Consider the following 12,512-nt stretch of genomic DNA (forward strand, 5'->3'; position numbering starts at 1 on the left):
CAAGGCACTTTGTTGTGCTGCAGTGGCAACTGAAGGAGTGGGGCCTGTGGGGCCTGTGAAAGCTCCAAATACATTTACTTGTACGAGGTTTAGGTCATATTTTCCATTGGTGTAATTACTGATAAGTAATGGGATGAAAGAGCTCACCTATGCTGATTTTATGGCTCCTTTTAAAGTCAGGAGTGATGCTTGGGCAGTGCTTGGACTCTGCGGGGAAGAGATGTTTTGCGTTACACTTTTTTTAAAAAAAAAAAACTAAATTTTTATTTTAAATTATTTTGGGGATGAGTATTGTGAGGTTTTTTTTTCTCAGAGCAGACAAAGAGTTTCTTTAGCATCAGTGTTTGTTTGACCCATCGCATCCATGTCCGCACATTCATACTAAGAAAGGCAAGGAGCCCTGAGGAGAGTCTTTGTCAACCTGGCTGGATGAGGGCTTTCCATGAACCTCATTCACTGATAGATCCATTTATGCTGATTTTGATGACCAAAGAAGGTGACTCTGAGGTAACTTGCTATAAGTTGCCCTTCGCCTGTATTTATAAATGAGTTTATTCAAAAGAAAGTTGTTACAGACATTGGTAACTTGGGAGAGGAACCTTAATAAAAGGTTCAAGTAAGCTGGTTTTAGAATATTATGTTTCTGGGGAGAAATCGTTGGAAATGATGCACAAAAACTGGCACTGTGCTGTAGAGATGTTACATTATGTGAAACAGGCCTGGAAAGACTGGGCAGAGATCATCCCCATTAAAATAGGAGGGGGCAATCCAAGCTGCTCTTAAGCTTTTTGTGGGCCCTACAATTTGCTTGTGAGATGTATGTACATAGAGCCCTGAAGTGAGTCAGTAAAATTTAATGTTAAAGATAAGCCTGGGAACCAAGGTACCTCTTTATTTTCATATTGTTTTTGTCACTTCTTAAAACTAGTGCCAGGCTGTGAATGCTGGACCTCTCACTGAGAGCCAGGTAAAATACTGATGCCACTGGCAACTTTATTCAACTTAGTTTTTCCTTTTAAGCATTTATTGCTGCTTCACAATACTTTTGCAATAGATGGGCTTTTCTGGCCAGGTGATGGTGATTGTTTTATGGTTGTTTTCAGTGTTAGCTCTGCCCAAGGTGGCCCTAGTGCTGCAGTTTTAGAATAAAGAACAGTGTCTGAATTTAGTCTTTCTATGGCGTCTTTTCTTTAAATCCCTGCACCACTTTGCAGCTGATATTGTCCTTTGCTTTGTGACAGGCAAAACTACGTCTGGTGCCACTGTGTGTATTGTCCAAGGCAAAACCAAGAAAGAAGGGCCGTTTGATTTTCTCTGCCAAGTAGACAAGATGGGATGGGAGCTATGTGTGTGCTGCCCTATCCTAGATCAGGTGCCTGTGAGGAACAGGCTACCTTATACCTGATTTTTGATTTGTGGAGCAGATCAGATCAGTAATTGAGGGCTCAGCAGTGGACTGTAATTTTTGTTCCGCTTCCTTCTCCCTGTCAGTTTTAGGGAATGGCCTCCCAGAAGCATTGCCCGAGCCTGGCAGGGGAGAATTGTAGCTGCCTGTTCACAGCCCTTTTCCCAGGAGGGGCATCAAGGGATACACAAAGGAGTTTCTCGCTCCTTTTCCTTGCTGGGGAGAGACCGTCATAGGTAAGGAGAAGAGTACAGAAAGGCTGGGAACCATGAATTTAACTTACTTATTTTTATTTCAACAATAATTACACCTGGACTACTGTGGTGGAGCAGTAGTCTGAGAACAGCTAAGTAATACTTCAGTCAGAGGTATTGGTGCTAAGACTGTGCACAATATGAAGTGTTTCCTACTTCTTTCTCTCATTTTAATAGAATCATAGAATCGTTAAGATTGAAAAATACCTTTGAGATTATCAAGTCCATTTTTCTTTCACATAAGCCTCTTCCACTGAAAGAGTTTTTCTTTCCTCCATTTAGTTGAACACTGAATTTTTAAAACACATTTTCTGGTCCACGTCCTTTCAGGAAGGAGGTTAAACAGATTTCATCTTTACTTCAGAAAGTCTTATTAATAACCATAGGGAGGCTGCAGATCTGAAGAAAAGGAGGAATCAGGTGTATGTATAAGGTTTTGCTCTACTTGCTGTGTTGTATTTGTGATTCTGGTTTTGCTTGTGTGTATTTTTCCGCAGTAATTCTATACAAATACTGAAAGTGACAAAGTGCCTGTATATGCTGAGAGTCTTGCTTTGTACTGGACTGTGTTTGTACATCAAGGCAATAGTAGGCCCTTTTCTAATTCTAAATAATCCTCCTCACTTGAATATTCAAGTGCTTTCCAGTAATTAGTTATCTTACTTAATTGCTAATTTTTCTCTGAGGGCAGGAAGCGTTGTTTCTGTCTCACAGAAAGAATCTGAGCCACCAGGCTGAGTGCATTGTTGTTCCATGGTACATGCTGAGCCTGCTGCTGCCAGAATAGGAATTTTACTCAGATGCAATTCTAGCTTTACAACGAGAACATTACAGAGTAGCTACTGCTGGTGACACTTCGGAGACTTCATGTACAGGAGCCCTTCTGCTTTCATTTCACTTCATTACATGCACTGCTCATTTTGCTATTTGCCCTTTTGCTGTAGCACCAAATCAGAGGAGACCTCCCAGGGAAGCTAATAGTGGGAATGTAAACCCTGCTGGGAGCTACCTGCGTCCTGCAGTTTGGTTGCTGCTGAGGAGTTACTGCCTTGGTAGCAGGAGTTCATCAGAACTGGAGGCTTCAGTCATTGCTTGCGGTATTCACAGAGCTCAGTGCAAAATCCCCATCAAAGCCTGTGACATTTTTAGGCCCTTTGCTGGCGTCTGACTTCCCCCGTGTGTACATTCATTAATTTTAAGGATTTACTGCAGTGTTGAGATTCTTCCTGCAAATTGCTTGGCTTCTCCTACTAAGTATTCACAATCCATGGTGTTTGATCGTGTCATCTTTCAGGTATTGCCTCACTGAGCTGCCTTCCTGTGTGTCCCCACCAGCTTCATTGATCCAACATGAAAACCACATGAATTGTAAAATATCTGAGTTCCTCAAAGATTACTGGGATAACTGTGGAAAGAGTGAAATAGTCAAACTTATTCATGACTTTGTCCATAAATCTGGTCATCGTTGTACTAAGTGCAATTGCAGGTCAGACTTGAATACATTAGCTTTAAAAGTTTGCTATGTAATATATTGCTTCATTCTGAGAGGCACTGGAAACTAACCCTAAACAGAAGATGAACAGCAGATACGTGTTATATATTTCCAAATTGCTGAGACTGTTCCTTAATGGAAGAACATCAAGATCAATATTTGACTGAATTTCATTTGAATGGTTGATACTGGGATAAAAAGGAAGGAAATAGTCTGGCTTCACTGAGAGAATTAGAGGGGTAATTGGGCCACAGCTTGCGATGGATAGTAATGGTTTGCATGCCAAGATGGATTTCAAGCTGTTACTGATCTGACTATTTAGATGGTGGGTTTCCGTTTTTTTGTTTTTTGGTTTTTGTTTTTTTTTCCCTTGCATGTTTTTGAGGCATAATGTATCCAATGTGGGGGAAGGACCAAACTCTGGATTATGGAAATACCGGATTACCCAGTTAGTAAAGATGTCAGATACAAGCTTAAATGTAAATCTGCTTTTTAAAACAATTACCTAAACCCAGAGAGAATTTGAACATTCAGAGCTGTGACTCTGAGGGTATGTATGAAGCGGCCACTGCTGTAAGCTTTCACAGCCTCCTTTCTCCTTCTGCCTCAGCTTTTGTGTTCTTCACATGTGTATGCAGCTGATGCAAAATATTCTGATTATTCGCCCAGAAAAGGTCTCCATCTCCAGCTGGCTATGCAGATCAGCTCCAAGGAACCACAATGATTTTGACGAAATCTTCTTAACCTTTTACATACACTTAAAAAGGGATCTTTTTATCATAACAGAATACATAAATTTTATTTTTTTTAAGTTACTTTGCACTGATGTGGTATGTATCATACACAATGGAATTTTAAATGTGAAAATGAAATGCTTTGATGTCAGTGATAGTAGAGGTTTCAATTAACATAAACAAGGACTTTTTAGGAAAAAAACCCACAAAAACAAAAACCCCAACTCGCATACTCATGGTTGAAATGTGACCAGATTTTAAATTTTCAGAATTCACTGTCTTCCATTTTCACACTGCTTCACAGGTTTGCGGAACTGCACCAGATATAATGATACATTGACTGAAACAGGAGATCATTTTGTAGAAGGAAATTTAGATTTGTGTATGCACCTGTATGCAGGAACAGAATCTGTTTTATGACAGCAGGATCCTGCTACCCTTATTCAGCCCAGGTTTTCACAATGATTATTCTGTCTAGACATCAGCCTCAGCACTTCAATAAAGAACTTTGAACTCCTTCTAAGATGTTTACGTTATCATGAAGTATAGATAATAAAAAGGAGAGAAACAGGGCTATTACGGCTGTTCTGGAATATCTGTTTTAAGTAGTTGTTTTAAATACAGGGTGGTCAAACCTTTGAAGTTGAAATGTTCACAACATCAACATATAATATACCTTCCCAACCATTTTTTTTCAACTTTTACAAGGAGAAAAATTTTTACATTTTTACTTAGCTTAAAAATGCACAGTTACTTGCTTCAGTTTAAACATTCAACCAGAATGTCCCTACTGAGTTGGAATGGGGAAAGAGCTGTAGAATTTGAGATGCAAGTTGAGCTTCCTAATTGACTGCTGGAAGTGGGGTGCTGTTCTCCTAACACCATGTCTTTTAGCCTTCTCAAAGCTAAATGTCTACTACCCTTCCAGTATTTCTCTGTCAATTCTGAGGAGAGAGGTGAATTTAATAATGGCCATACACCTTATATCCTCAGCACCTGCCTTCAGTGGGGCTGGGAAGCCCTCAGGAGGTGTTTCCTTGCTGCCCAAAAGTCTCGGACATTAAAGCTGCACCAGACTGTTCCCACCTGGACACTGAGCTGTCTGTTTTCTTAGTATGCTTTGTATGTTCCATTTCGTGGCATTCAGAAGAAATTCCAAGTATCGTATTTTTCTTTGCTTTCTGCCTTATTTGTTGCAGTGTCAGTTTGGGTGCATTATAACAGCTCAACAAAGGATGCTCTGTGTAATTTCAAATCATTTGCAGTTCATTTTGTTCTTTTATTCTGGTTTTTTTTCAGAAAATAGGGAATACATCCTGCTGTGATTAGGCTTGCATGTCAGAAATATTGGCACTGTTGATCTTAAACATAAGGTGAAAATAATACTGAGTGTAGACAAGTGAAGTTACACATTGTAAACCTGTAGCAAACAACTTCAGTGCTGCTGGGCACACTTTTCAGAGTAACTTAGGAGTGACATTCCTAGAAGGATTTGGGCTCTTTGGCATAGCTCTTTGCAAGTCTTATTGTAGATGCCTGAGTCACTTCACAGGTAGTTTTTTTGTCATCCTTACTAACAACCAGATAGCTCCATGATGGTTTTTTTGGTTTTTCTCTCTCTTCTTCAGCTCCCTTTTTTAGAATCTGGATACTTCTTTTATCACAATGGCATTCCTAAAGCCAGGAGAAAACGCAGTCTTCAACACAAGCTTCGTCTGGAAAAGGACTCCAGGGTAAGTGTTTCCTCATTATATGCAGCAATCATGTTTTCTTTGTGACACAGACCATTTTTTTATGAGATTGGGGTGATGATCAAATTTGTGTTTATGGCTACATTTTTTTCTCCATGCTCATTTCAAGCTTGATGGCTGCTGTATGCACACACCTCCCAAACAGCCTCAGCTTTTATTTTTATTTCACTGCTACAAATAGTCCTGTATTCTCTGAGTTGTATCCTCTTTCCAGTAAGACTCAGTGATCTCATAGCCCCCAGGACAACTCTGTGCACCCTGTACTGTGTGGAGAAGCCAGCCAGGGTACATCTCCTCGTTGTCCCCTCCACACATCCTGCTATCCATAGATTAGCCACCCTTGGAGTAAATGTTGGCACTTTGCAATGACACTGGAACTTTTTCTCAGGGAATGATGTGCACACCAATTGCTAAAAGACTGTACGCTGTCAAACTTCAGTAGCTCCTTAAGAGGCTCTTGATTGCAGTCTGCAAACAATGTGCTCAGTTTTCAGAAGCATAAACCCCTCAGACAGGAGAAAGAGGCCCCTTTTGTGGAAGGCTATGAGCTGGCAAATTCTTTTTTCTTTTATGTAGAGTTTCTACACCAGTTTAATACTGGGCTGGAGTTGGGCCAGGTAGCACAAAAAGTATATTTACTGCCCAGAGAAAGTGGATAAGCCAGAGGAATGATATGATGACAGCAAATAGATTATTTTTTAATCCTTCAATAGGATTTAAACTCTCTGCACTGTGAGCAAAAAAGAAGGGGGAACAATTTCATTCCAGACAGAATTTGACTGTCAGTTATTATGTGGTTTTGGAGCACCTGTGACAATGAAAATCTTGAGTAGGAAGAGAAGGAAAATAAGCTAAATAAGATCACGATTGTTGTTGTGACACCAGAGCAAGCAAGGTCTGATGAATTCCCAGCTTCCTACTTCTGCAGAAGTTTCAGGTGGTTCTGGGCCCATGTCCAGCTGGGATGCCCATGTCTGGACTCTCCTGAGGCTGAGGGCCATGTGAGTGAAGCACACAGGTTCCAGGTGCTGTCTGCCCCATCACTTTGTCCTGAGATGCTGATAGCTGAGTGCTGGCAGGTTCTTAGGGGGTGCTGCTGGTCTTCCAGTTCTCTAGGGTACCTTTTCCTGGCCCTCTTCTCCAAAGCTGGTACCAGGTACAGATGAGGGGGTTTTGAGGACCCATTCAACCTCCCTTGAATAGAAATTCTCGGGCTTCCATCATTTTATTTACTAAGCAGAGATCAGAAAGCAAACCACTGAGGAAAGTCTACAGTTAGTAGATACCAAAGCAAATGTCCTGAGAGAGGTATTTCATTTCCTTGAACCACCCAGTCTTGTAAAATCATTTCAGAAAAAGCACACAACTGAGTACATTGCAAACTAGTGGCTGAGTACAGTCATTCTGCAGGTGACTCTGTACTTGAAATAAATAGTTCTGTAAGCCTCTGAAAATTTTATAAACACCTGTAATATTTGTATGAATCCACCAATTCTGTCTGCAGCCTAATATTACATGTCTGAGCACTCCTGTACTAATTCCAGACTGGCTCTTGCAATGATTACCTCTAGACTGTGTCTGCTATTAAAAACAGCTTAAATGAGTCTGCCTTCTTGTTCAGAGATGTTCTCTTTTGTAGTCATCTGATATTTGCAGTCTCTAGACTCCTGGTTGGCTTCTGTCACATGCAGTGAAATCTCATTTTTTGCTGTTAATCTCCACCTCATCCTGGTGCTGCATACCAATGGCTCAGCTCCCTTTGGCTTCTTCCTTTGATCTCAGGGAATAAAGCCCTCTGTTTAAATAACTGAGAATATCTCCTCTGTGAGAAGAAGGATGACCCTGGTGTATTCTGACTTTGTGGGTTACTGTGGAGGATGTAAGGGGGATGAAACAACATTTCATTTTCCACATGTAACATGACATTTTCTCATCTAGCCGTCCTACTTACTCTGTCCTGTCTTTGAGCTCTTATGATACCATATAGGCCAGTTGCTTTGTGTAATACAGTTTGAGAGCAATTAAAATCATTACTCTTATCTCCCTTCTTCTTTTATATGTGGAGTTTGGAGAAGTCATTAAAATTCCTGTTGTATCTGAGTATAAGTGGAAACATGAGTTGTGTTGACAGTACTTAATTTCAAACTCCAGAAATAATTTCTAAATTTAATGGCAGCTTTCTAGACCATTTACAATCAATTTTACTTAGCAACAAATGTCAGCACTGTCATGGTTAATATGTTAACACATGAAGCCAAGAATAAAATGTTCCTGTTGTCAGGCTATCTAGGAAGAAAACTTCCACCACAGGGCTGTACAAATCAGGAACTGTTATGGTAGATGCTGTAGTTGCTTGGCCCTACCCAAATGTTGTGAGAAAGTGGGCTGCACCTATTCTGTATACTTTTCACTTTTAAGGACATTACAATTCCTAGTTAATTTTAATTATTAGCTGAAAAACAGCACAGATGTTCACTCAATTAATTAATGTTCTTTAATCAAGCAAGTCCCTTAAGGAACCATGTCAGTTTTTCAAGAGTCTGGGGAGATAGATGACAGAGAACTGTGTAAACAGGTTACTGCATCATTTCCATGCTCTGCATGTCTTTTAAAATGCTCAAAAATGCTTTGTTGTGTAAAATTTGCTGTATGTTTTGACCAAAATAATTTGGAGACACACTAAACACATACAGAAGTTGTGTGATAAACATCATTGCTGTCAAGGGGGTGGAAATGGAACATCATTAAGATTCCTTCCTAGAGATCCAGCAAGAGCTAATCTTTGTTCTGAAGAACAGTCTCAAATACAATGGTTTTCACATTATTCAATACATTTGTGTTGCTGAAGCCTGAAGCAGTCCTGGCAGCAGGTGCAGGCACCTGTAATGGTACCACATGGTGTATTGTGCTACTGAACTGTTCAAGAAAAAAGTGCAGGCATGTGAAGCACCTTGGCTTTTTCTGTCAGTACTGTCCTGTCACGATGGCAAATGCCACAGTGAATTGAACTGCTTCAAATGGAGACTGTTTAGTTATTTGAATTACATTCTCTGACATACAGAGAACCTTCCAGGACTTGCTCATGAATGACTCTTTTGCATCAGTTGCAAAGTTTCATGATTTCCAGGTGCATTTCTATTTTGCCATTTTAGCTTATGTACCTTTGGTGCCAAATAAATTGGGAGGAGGGTTCCCTTTAAGATTTTTACATATTTAAGCTGGAGTTCTTAATAAGCTAACACATAACAACAAGATTTCCAACATCCTCTATGTGAAATTGCATTTTTCTCTGCCTTTATCTGTTAATTGCTTCAGCAGAAATGTCTCAGACCAAAAGGTCAGCTGTTAGAGTTGTTTGGCCTTGGGAGACTTCACTTAAGGAGCTGCTGTACTTTGTCCTTGCCATGACCTCTGGGCACAGACAGCTGGGAGGAGGTGACAATAGGGGCAGGGGCTTCGGGTGACATAAAGCCCTGAGGAGCCAGAGTAGGATGGGACCAGACATCTATGTGAAGGTGAAGGGAGAGTAAGTGGGACAGGCTGAAACAAGAGCTCAGAGTCAGAGAGAAGGTTGACTTATTTGGGCATGGAGGAGCCTATATACTGAGTGGGACATGGAGCAGCACAGGGATGGGCTGGAGAGACTGGAAACAGGGCGTTCAAACGTGCTGCCTCCTGAGTGTAGGTCACAACACAACCTGAGAGCAAAGTGATCTTTAGAGTCTACCCTGTGAGCAAGGGGAAATACAGCTTCTGCAAGAGCAAACTCAGTTTTTAATAACGAAAGACAGTGGTATGTTTCATCATGTGATTGCCATGGAAAAGTAAATCAGAAATACAGAGACACTCCATATTGTCTTGTTTGTTCGTACAGTAGAGGCAGGATGGGAAGCAGAAACACTTCCTGCTCCACTGTAGCTAAAAGAAAAGAAATCCACAGGATTTGCTACATTTTGATTTTCAAAACTGACTTACATTCTGGCCTTCTGTGTTATTAATGCAGCTGTGGCCTCAGCTGTATTATTAACAAACATTTTGAAAACTGGCCACATAAGTAAAAGGAAAGAAAAAATGCACGGTGGTTATGTTACCTTTCAGAGTAATACTTTTTGTATTGCTGTTGGTGGATATTTTCTGTTAGTAAATAGTCTTCCACTGAAGGAGCAAGAGTTGAAACATAGTTTGTTCTCTCGAAGATTATTTTGCTTTCTTTCAAGTTTTAGATAAAACCATTTTCTTCCCACACAGTCTCTCTTGTCAGACAGCTGCCAAGATTATCCTACTCAAGAAAGAGGCTTTAATATACAGAGAAGAGCTGAGTCCCATTACTTATATCTGTATGTGAGTGCATCTGTGTTGGTGTTGGGGGAATAAATACATATGTGGAGGAGGGAAGGTGAAATGAAAATCTTCCAGTGAGAGTGAGTTTGGCACTTAGATGATGACTTCTTTGGAAATAAACATCCCAGTGATGGCAGTTGTTACGCTGCAGAAAGAGAGACTTGGCTGATATCTGTGCTGATACAGGAGTCTGGGGAGGGGGATACAGACTTCTTCCAGGGCTAGTTTGTAGGTGACCATGATTAACAGTACTTATAAACTGCTTGTCTCATAGGACAAGGAAGAAAAGGGGACTGTAAATGCAGAGGATCTAAGCTTTTAATTGAATAAATCAAAATCTCCCATATCCTTCATCACCTGAGATCCTTCACATGCCCCCTTAACATGGCTGGCTTGTTTGTGATGGGACCATTGCAACCTGTGAAGGCAGAACTGTCCTCTGATGCCAGGCAAGGGGCAGCCAAGTGCTGCCAGAGCTTGATAGTTCATCCATGGTCACCTTTAACAGAAAGAGGAATGGATGGCAGTTTGAGAAGAAGGAACACAGCTGCTTAACAAGCAGCAGCCCTCAGTGATGGCAGAGCAATGTAAATCAACTTTCAGTGCCTTTTTCAGCAGCGTTAATGACAGGCTTGAGCTGGGTTAAAGGCGGAGACTTTTGCCTCACTCCCTTAGATGCAGCATAGATCTTCCCCTTTGCCAAAGTGAAAATCTTCCTGATAAGATCAGGAAAACTCAGTTCTTCAGCCAGTGTAGAGTGCAGTGACCTGGGGATACAAGGGATAGGAGCTGTCAGAGCTTTTCTTGCAGCTTTGATCAGACCTCCGTAATTACTCTGGATGTGTAACTTGTTTCTCTAGCCTTCTGTTACTGGAGACAGGCAACATTCTGTCCCTGGAGCATAGCAATAAGAGCTATTTACAGTTACTTTTATTAAAATGGCAATATTTGTCATTTTTACTCCTTCCCATGCTTCACGTAATGATTTCTCAGCTTCCTGACCAGTGCTGGTGACTTTCATTCCCCGGTAAGTTTCTGATCAAAGGTTGGAAGGTGTATCAGGGTGCTTCCTCCCTCTGAGAAGAACACTGGTTTGCTCCTGAAAGCAAAGGTGCAGCAGGAAAAAAAAGGGCCAGTGCCCTGTTGTAATCATGCTGTTGGCTCCCTTTGTGAGTACAGGGCTTAGTTTCTGTGCAGTTCACCACAGCAGTGACCCCAGAGTCATACAAATCTTCCAACCACTGTAGAGATAAACACAAATGAATGTAATGCCCAAGACTTGCCACTCTCAGCTCTTCAGGGAGGCTTCAGTTCTCTGCCAGGCAGGGAGTTATGGATGTGTTCTTTAGGATAAAGAGACAGGGGAGAATGGCAGGACAAAAAGCCCTTCATGTTTTCAGCTCTTTTATGTAAATTGCAGATGGTAGAGGTGACTGACTTCCTAGTGAAGTCTATTTAGCATTTTGCTGTAATATCTGCTGCCATGGGCTGGCATGCTGGTAGGATTATGCTCAGGAAAAGTTTGGAGCTGCCATCAATTTTATGAGACTATAGGGCAGCATTGCATGAGCATTGGTGTTATCCTTTTGGTAGGAAATGGAACATTAGGTAATAAAAGCTCTGCTTAAGTACCTGTAATAAGTATTGAACAGCCAAGGAAAACTCATTAGGGGAAATGTCTTCTTTGCAATGCTGGAAAAAAAACCCAACCACCCTCAAACATACACACCGTTCATTGAAGCTGCATTGGCAACCTGTTTACCAAATAGGAACTGAAGAAATTTTTGTCATCAGTCATCCTGAAAAAATGAAGCATGTTGTGCAGAAAACAGACAGTGACTTCCACAAATGGATCCCTGGGTTATTGTTTCTGGTTTAGGTTGTCTTATGCTTTATCCATTGTATTTGAGGAAGGGTTTCCAAGAGTCTCTTCCAGTTCACAGAGGGAGGCCTCTTCTTGTACTACTAACTTTTTCAGGTTGATACCATCTTGAACTGTATTTGTTTTGCTTTCCCGTACAGCTTTGGACCCTTTTTGAAGATTTTGTGTTTCTAATTCATAATGGAACCAGTTGGCAAGCACTGAAAGGAAAAAAAAGATTATTTTCTTGAGGAAACTCTAACAGCTATATATCATCTGATAATTGATCTGGTGTATGTCTAATTGCTGAGAGAATTTAATGTTTAAATTTTTTTTTCCTAATGATATTTAGACCCTTTGCAGATGTTGGTGGGTAGTTCTTGAAATGTGCAAGTTCATGAGCACTATTATCTGATAAGATGAAAGAAGCAGCAGAGATTACAGCATAGTGTTAAATAAAAGGTCACTTGGAGTTCACTTCGTGGGACGGTGGAATTCAAGCTGCGTTTCAGACCTGGAAAGAGAAAGGGTCCTACTGCCAGAAAGGCAGAGATAAGTAATTGTAGGAAACATGCTTCATAGTTGTATGAACTGTGTCATTCCAGACAAGAAATCAACAGGGCTGCAAAGAGGAGATTTAGGTGTCTGGTAAGTGAGGAAAAATATTTTCCCAC

At 40.8% G+C, this 12,512-nt stretch overlaps 1 protein-coding gene across 1 annotated transcript in view; it reads left to right on the top strand.

Annotated features, from left to right (window-relative positions):
* Positions 1–12,512, top strand: part of PCSK2 (proprotein convertase subtilisin/kexin type 2) — a 103,489-nt gene that overhangs the window by 14,363 nt on the left and 76,614 nt on the right. The window contains exon 2 of the mRNA XM_027736803.2: positions 5,514–5,618. Within this exon, the coding sequence (XP_027592604.1) occupies positions 5,514–5,618 (105 nt within the window). The remainder of the gene's footprint in view (positions 1–5,513; positions 5,619–12,512) is intronic.

The sequence above is a fragment of the Pipra filicauda genome, unplaced genomic scaffold (assembly GCF_003945595.2).
Source record: "Pipra filicauda isolate LSUMZ 115617 unplaced genomic scaffold, ASM394559v2 scaffold434_size586239_pilon, whole genome shotgun sequence".
Taxonomy (NCBI): Eukaryota; Metazoa; Chordata; class Aves; order Passeriformes; family Pipridae; genus Pipra; species Pipra filicauda.